Consider the following 17,445-nt stretch of genomic DNA (forward strand, 5'->3'; position numbering starts at 1 on the left):
GCTCTCTTCCATACCTTGCCTGTTTAAAGAGACAGTACCATGAAGATTTAGAATGTGCAGTTTTTGTATGGTTGTTTTCATATCCCATACTACTGGTGTTTCATGTGTTTTGCTATATACCTGATAAACTAGACGCTGCATTTGTGTGTGTATATTACAACGTATGAATTGAAGATCTCTTGGGTGATTGAGGCAAAGCTTACTATGCTGAAGCAGATGACACACATAAACACACACATTTACTCCCATATGCATATGGGCAGAATCATTCATGCAGAGATTAGCAGAAACACTAAAGCCTAGATTCTTTTCCCTCATCTTTGTCAGATTATTAAATATATCTGACACACATACACGTGTGTACACGTACAGACTGTCCATTTTTCTACACTCTTACATGCCGTCTGCCGCACATGCGCTCTTGGTGTGCGTGTACACGCACACGCCACTAGCACACACACCCAAGCACGCGCCTCCTGCCACAGCGGCTGATTAGCTTGCGAGATCTGTCTACAGCATCCAGGGAAACAGAGCGAGAGGCAGAGCATCAGCTAAGCTGCATCGGCGAGTCTGACACCGCGTGTGGATTAAACAGTGGGGCTGCTGAAGAGAGCTGCGTTGTGCTGACAGGACTGGTATTGTGCTTCATGGACTGTGCGCTCTGAACACAACTCGCTGGGAACGCTGGGCCCGGGTCCTGGAGCTCTGCGGTGGGGGAGGGGCGTCAACGCAGGGAGAGAAATTATGTTTTTCCAGACCGCCGCTCTTTTGTAGTTTGGCTTTTGACTAAAGGCCCTGTCTTTTTTCTGTTTCTGTGTCTCCTTGTTTTCGTTGTCCTCTCTGTCTCTTCTTAACCTCTTCCTCCTGCTGTTACCTGTGTGTTGTTGTTGTTGTTTTCTTTCCTTGTCTTGTCATCCCTCAGCCTCCGTTAGCTATCTGCTCATATCCATCTTCCTCCGTACCTCCTATAATTCCTCTGTTCCCCTACCCTCTGCATCCTCTCTGTGTCCTTCAGACGGTTCTGTCTCTCTGACTCTCCATCTTTGTCTGTTGCACCTCTCATCGCTTTTTCTCCCTTCTGCTGGATTGGGGTCAGCTCTCCTCAGCTGCTGGGATGAGATGTAGTTCTTTTGGCCTGTGGATTTGGGCGGCTCCTGGCGGGCCGTTCACAGGGGACACTCACCTGCAGATCACAGTGGAGCCCACTCTATGGTTTTCAGGAGGGCCTCGTTCTTACACTGCTTGATGCATGTAGAGAGACAGACTTAGCGAGCGCTTGCCGCTGGACTTTTACCCCCCCCTTGCTCCCCGCCTCTTGGGGGCAGCCGTCACTCTGGAGCACCCTGGTCGGCTAGGCTGCGGCCTCTCTGCCCACACCCTGACCACGCCCACATGCCGCTGGGGCACCCGCCGCGCTTCGGCCCCTGTGCACTTCCGCGCCTCTTGCCTTTGCCAACGGTCCACGCCGTCCGTCACCCTCAGCATGGGCGTGGTGGAGGCCATTGACCCGCCGCCCTCTTCCTGCCCCTCACCTGTGCCCGGAGGCTACCGGCTGGCCCACTCCTCCAGCTACAGCCCCCTGCAGGGGAGAAGAGGGTCAGAGCTGGAGCTTGAGGCAGCTGCAGATGGGGTGCTGGATGGGGGTGGTCAGGCCACCGAGCGTAGGACCCCCTTCATGGATCTGTTCTGTGATACCTGCTCCAAACCATGGCTGATTGGCTGGTGGGACCAGGTAGGGTCAGCATGAATAGAAAAAGATTGCCAAATATCTGTTAACAAACTTGGTCAGGTCCTAAAAAGGAGAGGATGTTTGCTCAGCAGGATGAGAAACAGAAATGTGGGGGGAAAGAAAAGTTGCTTAGGCGGTTGAACTGTAATGCTTCTGGAACAGAAGGCTGATGTTTGTTGTATGCTGCTGTATCAAAATTTGTACCCGTCTCAATACCTCAAATGTGATTTTTTTTTACCCAAGCTCTAACTTAGGCACTTATTCAGTGACACTTTAAGAGCCAGGGAGAAAATGGCTGCCGCCATAGCACTTGGCTTATGTTGTTTCAGTGCCTAAAGATGGACAGAATCTGTATGGTAGGCTTGTGTCTCAGGACGCCTCAACCACTCTCTTCCCACTTCCTCTATCCTTCCCTCTATTGCTCTATCTCCGATCTGGGATCAGGCTTCATCTGCTCAATATTTGGTAGTGTAGGACCAGATTTTTTTCTAGATAGTTCTTTCATCCAAGACTTCTTGGAGTCAGTGTTTGTGTCACAATGTTTTAATTCTATCCAGCAACAATACATCTTAAAGGTGATGATACAAAGGGCAATTTTTTGGGCAATGTTGCCGGGAAATGTTGCAGAGCGATATTGTTTGGGCACTTTCCATCTGGATACTCCATCACCTCATCACCTTTAAGTCTATCACAGTCTAAACTTAAAGGGTTAGTTCACCCAAAAATGAAATTTCTGTCATTAATTATTCACCCTCATGTCATTCCAAACCCACAAGACCTTTGTTTATCTTCGGTACACAAATTAATATATTTTTGATGAAATCTGAGAGGTTTTTTATCTCCCATAGAAATTACCACAATCAAGGTCGAGAGAAGTAGTAAAGACAATAATCTTAAAATAGTCAACTTCACTACAGTGGTTCATCATTAATGTTATGAAGCGACGAGAATACTTTTTGTGCACAAAAACAAAACAAAAATAACAACTTTATTCAACATTTTCTTCTCTACCCTGTCTCCTACACAGCTGACACAGTGCAGCGCTTCTGTGTTTACGTCCGAACACCGGCTCAGTATTGGCTGACGTTGTTCACGTGAGCAGCACGACGCATGCGTGTGATGCTGACGCAGGAGCCGGCCAATACAGAGTTCTGACATAGAGCACGGAAGCTCTGCAATGTGTCTTCAATGTAAACAATGTAAAAATGATGTTATTTTTGTTTAGTTTTTGCACACAAAAAGTATTTTCCTCGCTTCATAACATTAAGGTTGAACCACTGTAGTCACGTTGACTATTTTAACGATGTCTTTACCACTTTTCTGGACTTTGAATGTGGTAATTTCAGTAGTTCCTTGAATGTAATAATTTGCTTTCTATGGGACATTAAAAACAAACAAACATGGATTTAATCAAAAATATCTTGATTTGTGTTCTGAAGATGAACAAAGGTATTACAGGTTTGGAATGACATGAGGGTGAGTAATTAATGACAGAAACTTCATTTTTGGGTGAAATAACCCTTTAAGGTTTGCTGCCAGATAGAATCAAAACCATTAGGACACAAATAGTGACTCCTTGCCACATGGGCAGGGACATGGGCAACATGGGCAGGGATGCTCTCTGTGGTTTCAGGGAACTGTTTTCTATTTCTTGGTTCTTAATTGTTGAATGACAGATGTGTTTTATCTATGTTGCTTAAAAGTAGGGTACACAATTTGCGAAGAGGATAGCGAGGTAGCTTTGAAAGCATAAGATCCCACCCTCCCTTCAGAGTATCTCCAAAACCAGGCCCCCTTCAAAACACATCAACGTGTACAGCAGGGAGCAAACAAAAGCATCACAAGAGACGGTGTTAAACTACCTCATGTCTCAAACTACATAATATTGAAATAATAATGAACATAACTTAAAGAGCACTGACCTGTACTACCTGACTGCTGCAGATTAATTTCGGCATTGATAGTGTGAAACACAAAATTCGAGTCACAAACCGCTCTGAGTAACGTCACAGAAACCTGTGATAAATCCATATCTTCTAAATTATGTTAGTTATTGTTGTGAACGTAGCATACACTTGTTTTTTTGGTTCAGGTGCTCAGTGACTGACGTCTGTCTAACTATGCATAGCATGAAACGTGCTAATGACATGTGATGTCTGCGTAAGCAGGTGCATGGAGGTATGAAAATACACATGTTGACAGGCAGGTAGGACAGTGTATCATTGCATTAGGACCCAACACAATGATTGGACAAACATTTTATGGTCCTACACCTTGGTATATTTATTAATAATTAATTAAAAATATATAGATTTAATACAATTTTTATACATCATTTCTATATATAAATTGGTACAACTATAATACAACCACAATACATTTCCCTTTAAAGATTTAAATGTTGTTTGCCATGTTTTTGTGCTCACCCTTTCATCAAGCTCAGTCTTAATAAATATTCACAAGTTCGCCTGCCCATTCAGTCTGAATGGTTAATGGTAAAACAAACTTGGTTTGCTGTCCTCGAAGGAGGCTTGAACCCGAGGCTCGGCTTGAGCTCTGAGTTAAACCTCCCCTATAACAGTACTGCGTAGAGGGAGAATAAGAGAAATATAGGAGGAGATGGGGAAGAAGAGGGATGCTGGAAGAATTGTTGCTGGGATGACGTAGTGACAGCTGCTTACATACGCTTGTGCTGATGATTGGCAGGACTGAATGTTTAGGCTCCTCCCGAACCTATGTTTGGAACTACATATAAAGGCAACAGATAGTATCAATCTTCCCTAGTAACACATATTTGTATTAATTTGGTCTGATTTCCTTTCCACATGATCTGGTATCATCTTGGTCCTCCAGAGGATGCATGCATGCTAAAAACAGTTGGCACTCTGTGAATGTTTTAATAATGACTCAGCAAAGTACAAACAGAGCCTTGGTACAGTATGTGATATGCACTTGCACAGGGAAGAGGGTTTTGTAAATGTAGCTTTATATAAACTCTGTGTGAGACAGAAATTGTGTATTGATCCCTGAGAGAAAATTCAGGAAGATTCAGGTTTACAGTGAGTGAGTTTATAGCTGTGAAAGGAAATTGACTTGGACTCACTTAAAAATTACACTTAACATTGATTGTTATTTCTACTATTGTGTTGTTGATTAGAAATTGTCAATTATTTTATGGCATTCTCACATGCCAGATTGTGTCTTCAAATCTGAAGACAAGGATACTGTCATCAAAACGTGTTTTATTATGCCAGCTATAGAAGATTTAACAACAACTATAATGATGCATATAATAGAAATTATACATTTGCATATGTTTAATACACATGTCCATATATACTAGGGGGGAATTACATTCACACCATGAAATAGAATGAAACACAATCAATGGAAGAATATGACTGCAGAGGGTGATTGTATTGCATTAGAAAAAAAGGATAAAATGTGGAGATGAAAAGAGACAGGAAACGAAAAGGATGGCTTAAAGAGAGAGAAAGATAAAGACAGAAGGGAGGAGAGCAGAAGAGATGGAGGGTGATACAGAGAGTGTTGACCTTGGAGGAGGTCAGAGACAGACACCTGCCTACTCTCTCAGATTGTCACCCAACCCATCGCCTCACTCCCATCATGCTGCAGGAGGGACTGTGAGGAGGCAGTTGCTAAGGAAACCTGCTGGTTTCCATGGAGATTGTAATGTGTGAAGGACCAGTCAGTGGGACAGACCAGGGGTCTTATCGGAGTCGTGCTGTGCGACTGTGTAGTCGTCTTGTGTTATCTGCTGAAGTGGCACAATTTCAGTCATTTGAGGCACATATTTGGTTCTTATAAACAACTAATTTTGCTACAAAACTCTCTTTTCTTTTTTTGTTGAGCAATGGTTTGCAGAGATGTGAGATCATTCCACAATGTTCTCCCCCAATGGCCATTACTTAATTAGATTTTAATTAAAGACAGGCCCTTCCTCTAACCACACAAAGTTACAGCTACAACATTAGAACTGCCTTAGGTTTATTTGCAAGTAAATATCTGCACGCTTTATAAGCATAAGCTCTATATAACCTTGCAGTACCACATACCATGTTGTGTTTGGGTAACATAATTTAGATATTTTCAACATATGTCTTATGTCTATATGCTTTGTTGAGTTTTGCAGCAAGGCAAAGGTAACAGTCTGAATAATAAAGAACAATATAAGTCTTATTGGGACAGTTCACCCAAAAATGTCAATTCTGTCATGACTATTTTTTCTGTGGAACATGAAGGAAGATATCTAAAAATATATATTTTTGTCCATACCATAAAAATCAATGGGGAATTCTTGATGATTTTTTTTTTCTTTTCGCCTTAAGACATTTATTTGACATGCTACCAAGTGATAAAATATATCATGTCCATTTATCATGTTTTCAAATAGACTAAAAGTTTCCTTTTTCTGCATTATTACCATCTGCTGTATACTTATAACTATGCTCTTTCCCCTGTCTATCTTTCCCTGTTCTGATCTCTAGTTCAAGAGGATGTTAAACAGGGAACTGTCTCATCTGTCTGAGATGAGCCGCTCGGGGAATCAGGTGTCTGAATACATCTCCACTACCTTCCTAGGTAAGTGAGTCTGCTCACGCGCTGCTTTGTACATCTCAGCCTTCTATTTTCAAAAGTGCAGAACCTTAATTTCAGCATTGCAGTAGGTTATAGCAGAGTACATTCACAGCTCTGAAACACTCTATGCTCACTGATTTGAAATTAGCTGTCTGTTAAAAGTTCATGTATTTGTTGTGTCCCAGACAAGCAGAATGAGGTGGAGATTCCCTCTCCTACGCTCCGGGAGCGAGAGAAACCAATGTCTCACATCAGCGGTGTCAAGAAGCTTACACATAGCTCGAGCCTCACTAGTGCAGCCCTGCCCCGCTTCGGGGTCAAAACCGAGCAGGAGGACGCACTGGCTAGGGTACAGACACAATGCATGCATACTCTATCTCCAGACTTTCCCAACACCTAATCCTCCACCATTACTACAAGTTATCAGTATTAAAAGTCAGTTTGTTGAATGGATTTGTTACAATTTTATTTACTTTATATTTACAGGAGCTGAATGATTTAAACAAGTGGGGCCTTAATATCTTCCATGTGGCTGAGTTTTCCAATAACAGACCTCTAAGTTGCATCATGTTTGCTATCTTCCAGGTTTGTGGCCCCTTGATTTTACTCCATGTTTCTGTGCTGTGCTTTTGAAATATGTCAGATCCAAAGATGTCAGTGTGGTTTTGTATGCTCATTGTGAGGGATGGGTAAAAATATTGGGTCTTATTCACTAAGCATACATACATACAAATTTGTGCGTTAAATGTGCGTAGGAATGATTTTAAGAACAAATCACGAATCACCAAAAGTTTCATACTAAAATTAATTCTGAATTTACAACAAAATATAGGAACAACAGAAAGCACTTGTACGCAAAAAAGCACTTACTCTGTACGGTCTTATAATCGTGTTAAAAAGTTATATAAATATGAAATTTCATCCTAACAAGACTATGATTATATTAAAGTATGTCACATTAATTGTATTATATAATCCATATATAAAATTATATAATAAAATTATAAAAAATTTCAATTTTATCTTAAATACATTTCATCATATACAGTAAATATGTTCAGCTGCGAAGTTTCTCTGAATAACGCAGATATACGCGTATGTACAGCTGGCTCATGAGAGGTCTGTAATCTGGGTCTGTATGAAAGGTGTTTATTGTGAGAACTGATGAGAATGGCACACTTGGCATTGCTCGAAGATCAGTCGAGAGTGCGTCTTTAAAGCAACACCATGTAGTTTTTTCGACCTTAAATAATGTCTCTAAAATTATTTCAGTGGTAGAACTCTTAACTGGACGAATTCTATTTCCACTGCTACCTGAGCAGCCTCCTAGCGGCTACAACTAAACTCTGCAAGTTTCGTGTTCGGGTTGGTGCACACAGCCTGCCATCCCCTGCCAGTGGAAGAGTGCAACCTGCTTTATGGCATACGTCACATATTTTACTCATAGCCTGGGTGGAGTTAGCCAACAGCTAACTATAAGACGAAACGATCTAATATGCAAGTCTTAAAACCATGACAACATTTTATTCTATTATAAAAATTACACCCTTTGCAAACAATGCTACATATGAACTATGCAAGCAAAAAAACTAGGCTAACATAATACCGTTCTTTTTGTCATTGTACTTTTCAATTCTGGAGTAACAATAAATAAAACTATTTAATGATATTTGTAGAACATAGTGTAACACGGGCTACTTTGCCTGGTTGGTGGACATGGTTTCCAGATGAGGTTTCTGCATTTGCCGGTACCATCAGCTTAGTCAACAAATTCATGTGTATTGCGTTGCCCACAGGGAACCTTATTCTGCTACAGTATTAACGACACTGGTAACAGACAATCGGCTTATCAACCACATGGGGGAACCGTGAGGAAATGTTCCATGGTGTTGCTTTAAATAGCGGCATGTCTGACGAGAGTGATGGAAGCCTTTTAGGAAAGCGTGTGCTGAAAGCCCTTATATGGACATGGTTTGGGCGTGTTTTATGCAAATGACTAACCTTGTGCACATGGCCGCTCATTTAGAATACTCCAAATTCACTAAAATAAGAATGAGGTTAAGAACAATGCAGGGGCATTTCCTCTGAGGAGGCAAGGGAGGCAGTGCCTCCTCAAAAAAATAGGATGAGAAAATAATCAATATTACTAAAATAAAACAATGTAAATATTACAAAATGTGACAATAAAAAGTAACTTGTTTTTCTAAAGGAACACTGTCCAACAGCGACACCCACAGGTGAAGTGACAGCGGGAGTCCGCATCTCTAGTGCCTCCCTTTAGCTCCATAGAGATAAAGCAGAACCCCTAAAGTGTGCGGTGGGTTTTGTGGGGGTAATGGAGAATGAATGGGGGAAAGTCATGTGAGAGGAGGCAGTGCCTCTATCGTGCTATGATTGGATATGATCGGTTATGATTGGATATGATTGGTTTGTGCGATTGGTTTGTTCCGCCTCTTGTTTACGTGCACATTTTGCACGTTAGTCTAAATGAACAAAAGGATGGCGTCAATGGGAAGACTAATTAAAAAGTAAATAAACAACTCACCCACTTAGATATCACCATTTTATGTCACGTCAAATCAAACATGAAAGACCTGAAAACATGATGACTGCTGGGGTTTTAGCGAGCAATCAGCTTGGTGAAATTAAAGATACATCTTCATGTCTGTGACAGAGTATTTACTGAGAATGACTGATGATCCGAAATATGTTGATTATTAAAAAGAACAGCTGAAAATCAATACACAAATAAATATAGCCTATTCTTTAACCCTCTATGGTATGGTGTTGCCTCCAGGCAACATAATCTAGTTTAGTTTGTTTTTAATAAAATTAGACTTTTAAATTAACTATTAAAAATTAATGAAAATGTTTATTGATATTGTTATAGTGTCCAATTTTAAGCAGGAAAAAACACCACAAATAATTTTCCCTCATTGATATCATATTTCATACCATAGAATGTTAAATTGTTACTGCCTTTAGTTATTATTTTGGAAACTTGATGAGATTGGCTTGGTTTTAATAAATAGAACATTAATTATATTGTTAATGTAAAAATACAAAATAGAATTGTATTTGGTTTATTTTTTGATGTAATGTAAAGTAATGTACATTTAACGAGGAAAATGTGACAATGTTAAAAGTAACGGACATGAATTTACATTTGATTTATAAAAAATAAAAAAAAATAAAAAAACTGAGGTAATTGTTTGCCTCCTCATTTCATAACACCATTGCACACCACTGACGTGTTGTACAAAATAATCCACGCAATTATTAGTGAATAAAACCCATTGAGTTTACAATTATCTCCATCTGAACAATCACAATATTGATTCTTAATATCCTCAAATCAATTTTTTACTCAATGCCTTTTTTCAGTGGCTATGTGGAAATATGTTTTTACTTCAAATCTTGCACATGCCACAGCATTCTGCTGAACTAATTCACTCAACTACATAGTTGTTCATTTTTAAAATGTATATTTTCGTAAAGTTAGAAGATTCCCTATATCAGTTTTCCTGACGAGTTGTGAATGTGAGTATGCAGTCTGTTTTGTATGTGGTGCAATAAAAAAATGTGTACAGTGGAAAAAACTCTACACTGCGCTGTATAAGCATTTGAAGAGAAATAATTTCTTCATACTGTAAGCATAATAAACATTACAAATGAAATATACCCAACTGAATTGAATCAAATCAAAATGAAATTGTAATCAAAATGAGCGATTATAAATCAGAATCTAATCAAACCAAGAAATCTGTATCATTATCCAGCCCTACTAGTTTCAATAGCAAACCTCTTCATCAATTATACTGACCATTCACTATACACTGTCTATGTTCTGCAATGTGTTAAAGGAAAGGGATCTATTGAAGACATTTCGGATCCCAGTGGACACATTTATCACCTATGTGATGACACTGGAAGACCACTACCATGCCAACGTGGCCTATCATAACAGCCTGCATGCCGCTGATGTCACACAGTCTACACATGTGCTGCTTTCCACACCAGCACTGGACGTGAGTATGCTAACATGGGACAGCCATGTGCCCATTCAGAAGCAAAAATGTTTCATAAAATGAAATCAGATTTCAAAGTCAGCACTGACAATATACAATATGACCACTGTTCTGCTGTATCTTCCCACCAGGCTGTTTTCACTGATCTTGAAATCCTGGCTGCATTGTTCGCTGCTGCCATTCATGATGTAGACCACCCTGGAGTTTCCAACCAGTTCCTCATCAACACCAGTAAGTCTACATTGTAAAAAATTATGATGTTGATGAATTATCCTAGTCTGCATTTCTCAAAAGCATCGTAAGCTTAAGTAGATCATAGAACTATTGTCACCAATGTTCTCTACGATCAATTTAGCTCACAGTGCTTTTGAGAAATAACTTGAGAAAAATAATTTGTCAATAACTTGTCAAATATATGAAAGAAACATTCATGTCAAATGAATAAGATGTTAATTTTGGTGAGTTGGACATCTGAGAACTGGTTTAGGGCAGTACAGAATTAAATGGCTCAACGATAAGAATGTATTCTGCTTTTATATTTAATTTTTTTGTAAATATAAACAAATTTTGATTTTGATGGCTGCAACACGCTCCAGAAAAGTTGGGACAGAGGCATGTTTCCTACTGTGTCACATCACCTTTCCTTTTAATTACACTCATTAATAGTTTGGGTGATTGAGCATCCTAATTTTTGCAGTTTCGCATGAGTGTCTATGAAACCACTCTGTTGTAGCATGTGCAGAATGAGGCCTGGCATCGTCTGGCCCTAATAACAATGGACTTCTCAGGAATGATGTCATCTTGATAGCAGTATATATCTCTGTACAATCACAATACACATTTCCACATCAATACATATTCACAGATATGCAAGCCACCCATGCCTTTTGCATAGATGCAACTCCATACCATGACAGATGTTTGTCACTGATCAAAGTAGGACGACGACTATGACCTAAAATCAAAATCTCGATTAATTGAACATTTTACCTTGATTATGATTAAGGAAAGATCCCCCCCCCCCCCCTCATAATTCACTGACAAGGTTTGTACTGTAAATATGCTTGACTATTATAGGTGGGATATTTTTGCTCCAACATAACAGCTCACTTTCAGCAGTTATTTTTTCTATGGTTCATAACATTTTTTACAGATTTCTGCTTGTTGTAAATCATATACAGCTAAATTAGCACAGTACCAGTATGTTATGAGAGCGATTGCGTTTGAAATAGTCATACCGTCTCTCTGTTAATTGTGAAGCAGTGGGTTGTAAGTAGTTACTTCAAAAGTATAAATATATATGCTATAACTTTTAAGTTGTTTCTAAGCTACTTTAGTGACAAATCACAGGACAGTGTTGACAAGTTTCTGCTCTTCTCAGTGCACACGATCTTCACGTGATGTGCGAGCTAGTGACTGTATGAATGTTAGTGTGATACAATACAGCTGTGCGAACACGGTAGCTCAATATGATAAATCACATCCAATCGTCTAAAATAGTTTGAATGCCCAAACTGGCTAGCCATAAAACAAATACAACTGACAAAGTTAAGTGAAGACGAAAGTGAAAGTAATCTCACTTTAGTGCTCACTGTTCGTGCGCCGTCTGTGTGTGTTGACTTAGCGTTCGCCTCCGTGTTGCTTCCATGCCGCTGACTGGATGGGGCGGAGTCACGTGACTACACACATGGTCGCATGTTTTTAAGTGGAAGGTATTAACAGGATTAAAAAACCAAAATAGCCGACATTTCTTCTTTGAGACTGAAAACTCGGTTCATTTTTTTCCAAAAACAAGCTGATACTTGTACTCATCTGACCACAGCACACATTTCCACTGTATTTTGGACCATCTGAGTTTTTCTCAGGCCTAGAGAACTCAGTGGCATCTCTGCAAAGAATTAATGTATAGGTTTCTCCTTGCATAACAGCGATTCAAGTTGCATTTCTTGATGCAGCAGCAGACTGTGTTAAGTGACAACAATTTTTCAAAGTACTCCAGAGCCAATGCCATTATATTAAACATAGTAAAAGTTTCTCATGCAATGCAATCTAAGGGCTCGAAAGTCATGCACATTCAACAGAGGTTTCCTGCCTTGCCCCACATGGACTGGGATTTCTCTGGATTCCCTGAATCTTTTCACAATATTATGTACGGTAGAAGGTAAAAGACCAAAATTCATTGGAATCTTGCATTGAGAAATGTGATTTTCAAATTGTTTGATAAATCTCTCAAAGTTTTATGCCATGACCCATCTTTCCTTGCAAAGACTGAGCCTTTGGTGGATGCTCCTTTTATACCCAATCACGATACACTCACTTATTACCAGTTCACATGCTAATTGTTTCAATACTGTTTAACTTGGATGTTCTTTAATCTTTTGACTTTTATTTAGCCTCTGGCCCAACTTTTTTGGAGTGCATTGCAGCCATCAAAATCAAAATTTGTTTTTACATGGAAAAATACCATTAAGTTGGTCAGTGAAAACATTGGATAATTTTCTTTGTACTTATGTCAGTTAAATTAAGGTTTTAGAGAATGAAGAAATCACAGACTCTTGATTATATTTCATTTTAAAAAATGTCCCAGATTTTCTGGAAATGGGGTTGTAGATAATTATATTGGTAACTTGGCAACTGCACATATTGTATTTTTGTTGTTTTAGATAACACATACTCACTGACTTGTTTTTGTGTACCCCACACAATAGTGGACATATGTGCAGTCCCTCAACCTTTCTATGCAGGTTTACTCTGCCACCCCACGTTTCATGTATCCTTCATTTTAATTTGAACTAATTAATGTAAATTAATGTAAATTAATTCCCTTATTTTTCAGTTTCATTTTAATATTTTGTTAAAATCAATTAAAACTAAAATTCAAAGTTTAGAACAAAACAATTGAGCAATAGCACAACACTCTGTGTCCAACTAGCAAAAACAAAGTAAAATAGATTACAGAAAACCAAATGTTTACATTTCCAGGGGATAAAAAATTATCTATAAGCTTTTCAGTTTTCAGTATTGGCCAAAAAAAATGTGAAATTGGCCTTTCACACTGGCCATGGGCCCAGTAGGCTATCCTTATTGTTGAGCCATGAAATCCACTAATAGCCTGGTCTGCTCTGTTTCACAGACTCAGAACTGGCATTAATGTACAACGATGAATCTGTATTGGAGAACCACCACCTGGCTGTAGGCTTCAAGCTTCTGCATGAGGAGAACTGCGACATCTTTCAGAACCTCACCAAACGACAACGGCAAAGTCTGCGCAAGCTGGTCATTGACATGGTTAGATGCTCTTTGCTCTGCACTGAACATCAGCTTGCTTTTCTTTTCTTTTGTATAAAAGAACTCTGAGAACTGAGAGGGTCTACACTTGTATTTCCTGGGTAAATGGTGCTGCTTGTCTTTCAGGTTCTGGCAACAGACATGTCAAAACATATGAGCTTGCTGGCAGATCTTAAGACAATGGTGGAGACCAAGAAAGTGACCAGTTCAGGAGTGCTGATGCTGGACCACTATAATGACCGAATACAGGTGATTACCAACAAAAGTGTTTCTTAATTATGCAACAAAACAGTTCAAAAATATTATTTCAAAAATGACATGGGTCTTTAAGTGCAGACCAGAAAAAAAGAGAAACTACTTAGTCATAAGTGTGTGTGTGTTTAGGTCCTGAGGAACATGGTGCACTGTGCTGACCTTAGTAACCCAACGAAGCCCCTGGCAGTGTACAGGCAGTGGACTGAGCGCATTATGGAGGAGTTCTTCCGGCAGGGCGATAAAGAGCGAGAGCGTGGGATGGAAATCAGCCCCATGTGTGACAAACACACTGCGTCCGTGGAAAAGAGTCAGGTACACATATAAACACCCACACAAACATAAATTCTCAACCTTCTACGACATAAGCTGCTCCTAAAGAGTCTCTCTATATGCTGGGTTTCCTGATTTAGGTCGGCTTTATCGATTATATTGTGCATCCCCTGTGGGAGACCTGGGGGGACCTGGTCCACCCTGATGCTCAGGAAATTTTGGACACCCTTGAGGACAACCGGGACTGGTACCAAAGCACCATTCCCCAGAGCCCGTCACCACCGCCGGATGGCCCAGATAACGAGCTTGAATCCTGCACGAACAAATTCCAGTTTCAGCTCACCCTGGAGGGAGAAACCGGACCAGTCGGAGCTCCCAGTCATAACCACATAGGCAGCCATGGTCAGGAGGCAAAGAAAGAAGATGAGGAGGCGGTGGAAGCTGAGGACGAGGCAGAAGAAAAAATGGAGGACGGGGAGGAGGTGACAGAGGTAGTGCTCGAGAGGTCGGGACGGAGGCGACTGCAGGTTCAGTCAGTAGTCGAGGAGGAGGACGAGAGACAGTCTGATGAGAGCCCTGTGGAGGAGACAGAGGAGGAGAAGTCGTCCTCTCCTACCGATGACACATAATACGAGAGACTCAAGGAACAGCTGTCTGGCCCAGAGGGCTAAGTAGGGGCCATCCTTCAGAAACTCTTTCCCTACGCTCGACCGTTCACATAGGACTCTTCTGTTTCTGATAGCTAGACCATAAACAGATTAAGTCTTGTGTACCAATCCAATAAGACGTTTGATTTTATTTTTCAAAAAGGGAACAAAATAATATTGATATCAGAGAAGTATTTAACACAGCAACTGTAGATTACAAGTGTGAGCTGGAGTCCATCCAGCAGCGAGGGTGAAGTTTGATGGAGAAACAGAATTATGGTGGGGTTTGTAAAGGGCCATTACGTCAGTGTAGCACTCTGGAATTTTCACACATACACACATTCACAGACGTACGTGAATTTCAGTCTAAAATAACGATACCGCATAGTACATGCAAACACACGGCTGTGTGTCTGTGTATGTGTTCAGGGGGCCTGGATCTGAAAGGAATTTCTTTGGGAAAAAGCCATCTCAAAAAGGAGCATCAGTGTCAATAATCAGCTTTTAAAGCATTCTAACAGGGACTTAAATCCTCAGAATTCACATGTTGGGTGAAATCGGAGAGACTTTTTTTCAATTTCTGTCATAGAGAGAACACAGTTGCATCTGCCAGGAGAAATGCGATAACATCTGCTGTCCAAAAAACTGTGGAGGGATGAGGATGTCGGAAATGATTTGTTAGTTGGTCCCACCCCCTCTTACCCTTTACCCAGGAGTGCTACCAGTGCAAGATGGCTGTGTGCCTTTCTGAACCACCAGCTTCAACTCTGGAGCTGTTGTGAAGCAATGCATCATGGGACAGGAGTGTCTGCTTTTGTCTTCATTTTTGATTGTCTCTTTCTCTTTTTAAGCAATCTATCTCCATCGATTATGGTTTGTGCCGGCATGGAGCGTTCGCGTCGTCTTTGTGATAATTCCTGCTCTCATTCGTCTGTCTTCCTCGGTCGCTTTCGGGCCAACCGAGCGTTTAGGGCCTAGATTAGTATTTATCACCGTCACTGCTCATGGACTGCCCTCACTTTCCATGTGAATAATTAATGATAGTCACTTTCTGAGGATAAGCCATGTGACGCTTTGAAACATATGTTTTGCCTTCTTTTTGTTTTGTTTTGTTATATCCATTCCTGCCAAATTTGTAAAAGCAACAGTCTCCTCAATTGCAGCACACATTCACACAGACTCTCTCACCTTCACCCACTCACGCTGGTAATACATTCTCTGTCTACACCACAACACACTACATTATGTTTTGCCAAAGGAATGAGTGCTTAGCTGATAAGTTGGAGAAGGGTGGTGAGAGAAGGATGAGGTATATCTGAGAAAGAAAGATGTATCTGAGAGAGAAAGACGTTGGTGGTTAGAATGCTGGAAAAAGATAAAGGGAGTCACATGCAGCCATATTGAGTTTGATGCTTTTATGCCTTAATGTCAACTGCAGGGTTTCTACCTGTCACATTGTGGACTAATAAGATGTTGGCATTATATCCCAGACTATTTATTTCATGTCTAAATGCCTTGCTAGATGTCTGTGAATACAATAGCTCCATCTGGAGGTTTAGGGTAGTTTTTTTCTGCATGGCAAAGGTACTACAGCAGACAGTACAGACAGAGAAAGCAGGTCATACCATTAAAATAAACTGTTGCTCTAATGTATTTCATGTCCGGCATCTTTTCATGATGTCTATTTGACTTTTCACCAACTTTTAAAGGGAGAAAGAGAGAGATAGAGAAAGTAAGAGAATGAGAGAGTTCTCAGGTTGATGTTAGATTTGCAATATTGCCTCTCTCTCATCTCAGAACTTTTTAGTATGGTTTTAGTTGAGTTGAATAAACCAGTTGTTGCTATATTGTGGGGCAGCGTTTGTAAGCATCCCTCTTGAAATATGATAACAAGCTAGTTTCTGCTGGTCAGTAGCTTAGCTTTACACAAGTCTGTGTCTGTCAGAGCAGTGACTCGAGGTCATACAAGTACATATATGATAAATGTACTTGTCTGTGACAGGATTAGAGGATGTCGTGGTATAAATTTTCATTTTGCGGACAACAGGAGGAAAGGCTGAGGTTACACATTTGGTTTGTGCAAACTAATGACATTCCCATTACATTTGCCTGTCTTACCTTAAAATGCTTTGTTGTGTAGATTTTCGTTAATGTTGTGAGCACTACGCTAACAAATAATATTTGCCATTTTAACACAACACTGTAGCAATTGTTTCTTATTAAGAAATTATTAAAATTAATTCCTTGCTGCCATTCTTTTTGGATATCAAAAGGAAAAACAAGTGTTTTCTTTGAACAGTTTGTGTACAGTTTTTATTTTTGTATCATTCTGGTTTGATGGTTTAAAAATCAAAACTACTATCTAATATAAATAGTAGACGAATCACTGCTTGTTTTGTATATACTGTAATGTTGAATTGTAAATTTGAGATCTCTCAGAATCAGTCACAATGAATCACTTTTAGTTGTAATGAACTGTATTTGAATTGTGGAATTTCATAAGCACCCTCCACCTTCCCCTTTCTTTCTCCTGTCATCTCCCCTGCCATTCATTTGGGGGATTTTAGTCAACCTCCCATCACCTTTAAATGTGAATATTTGAATTGTATTGGAAAACAGACTAATCATC

At 40.0% G+C, this 17,445-nt stretch overlaps 1 protein-coding gene across 1 annotated transcript in view; it reads left to right on the forward strand.

Annotated features, from left to right (window-relative positions):
• Positions 1-14,911, forward strand: part of pde4a (phosphodiesterase 4A, cAMP-specific) — a 53,364-nt gene extending 38,453 nt beyond the window's left edge. Inside the window, exons 7-15 of the mRNA XM_067376219.1 lie at positions 6,238-6,331; positions 6,514-6,677; positions 6,815-6,913; positions 10,192-10,356; positions 10,488-10,587; positions 13,490-13,644; positions 13,771-13,893; positions 14,029-14,211; positions 14,310-14,911. Of these exons, the coding sequence (XP_067232320.1) occupies positions 6,238-6,331; positions 6,514-6,677; positions 6,815-6,913; positions 10,192-10,356; positions 10,488-10,587; positions 13,490-13,644; positions 13,771-13,893; positions 14,029-14,211; positions 14,310-14,798 (1,572 nt within the window). The 3' untranslated portion in view covers positions 14,799-14,911. The remainder of the gene's footprint in view (positions 1-6,237; positions 6,332-6,513; positions 6,678-6,814; positions 6,914-10,191; positions 10,357-10,487; positions 10,588-13,489; positions 13,645-13,770; positions 13,894-14,028; positions 14,212-14,309) is intronic.
• The last annotated feature ends 2,534 nt before the right edge of the window (positions 14,912-17,445 follow it).

This window comes from Chanodichthys erythropterus, chromosome 3 (genome assembly GCF_024489055.1).
Source record: "Chanodichthys erythropterus isolate Z2021 chromosome 3, ASM2448905v1, whole genome shotgun sequence".
NCBI lineage: Eukaryota > Metazoa > Chordata > Actinopteri > Cypriniformes > Xenocyprididae > Chanodichthys > Chanodichthys erythropterus.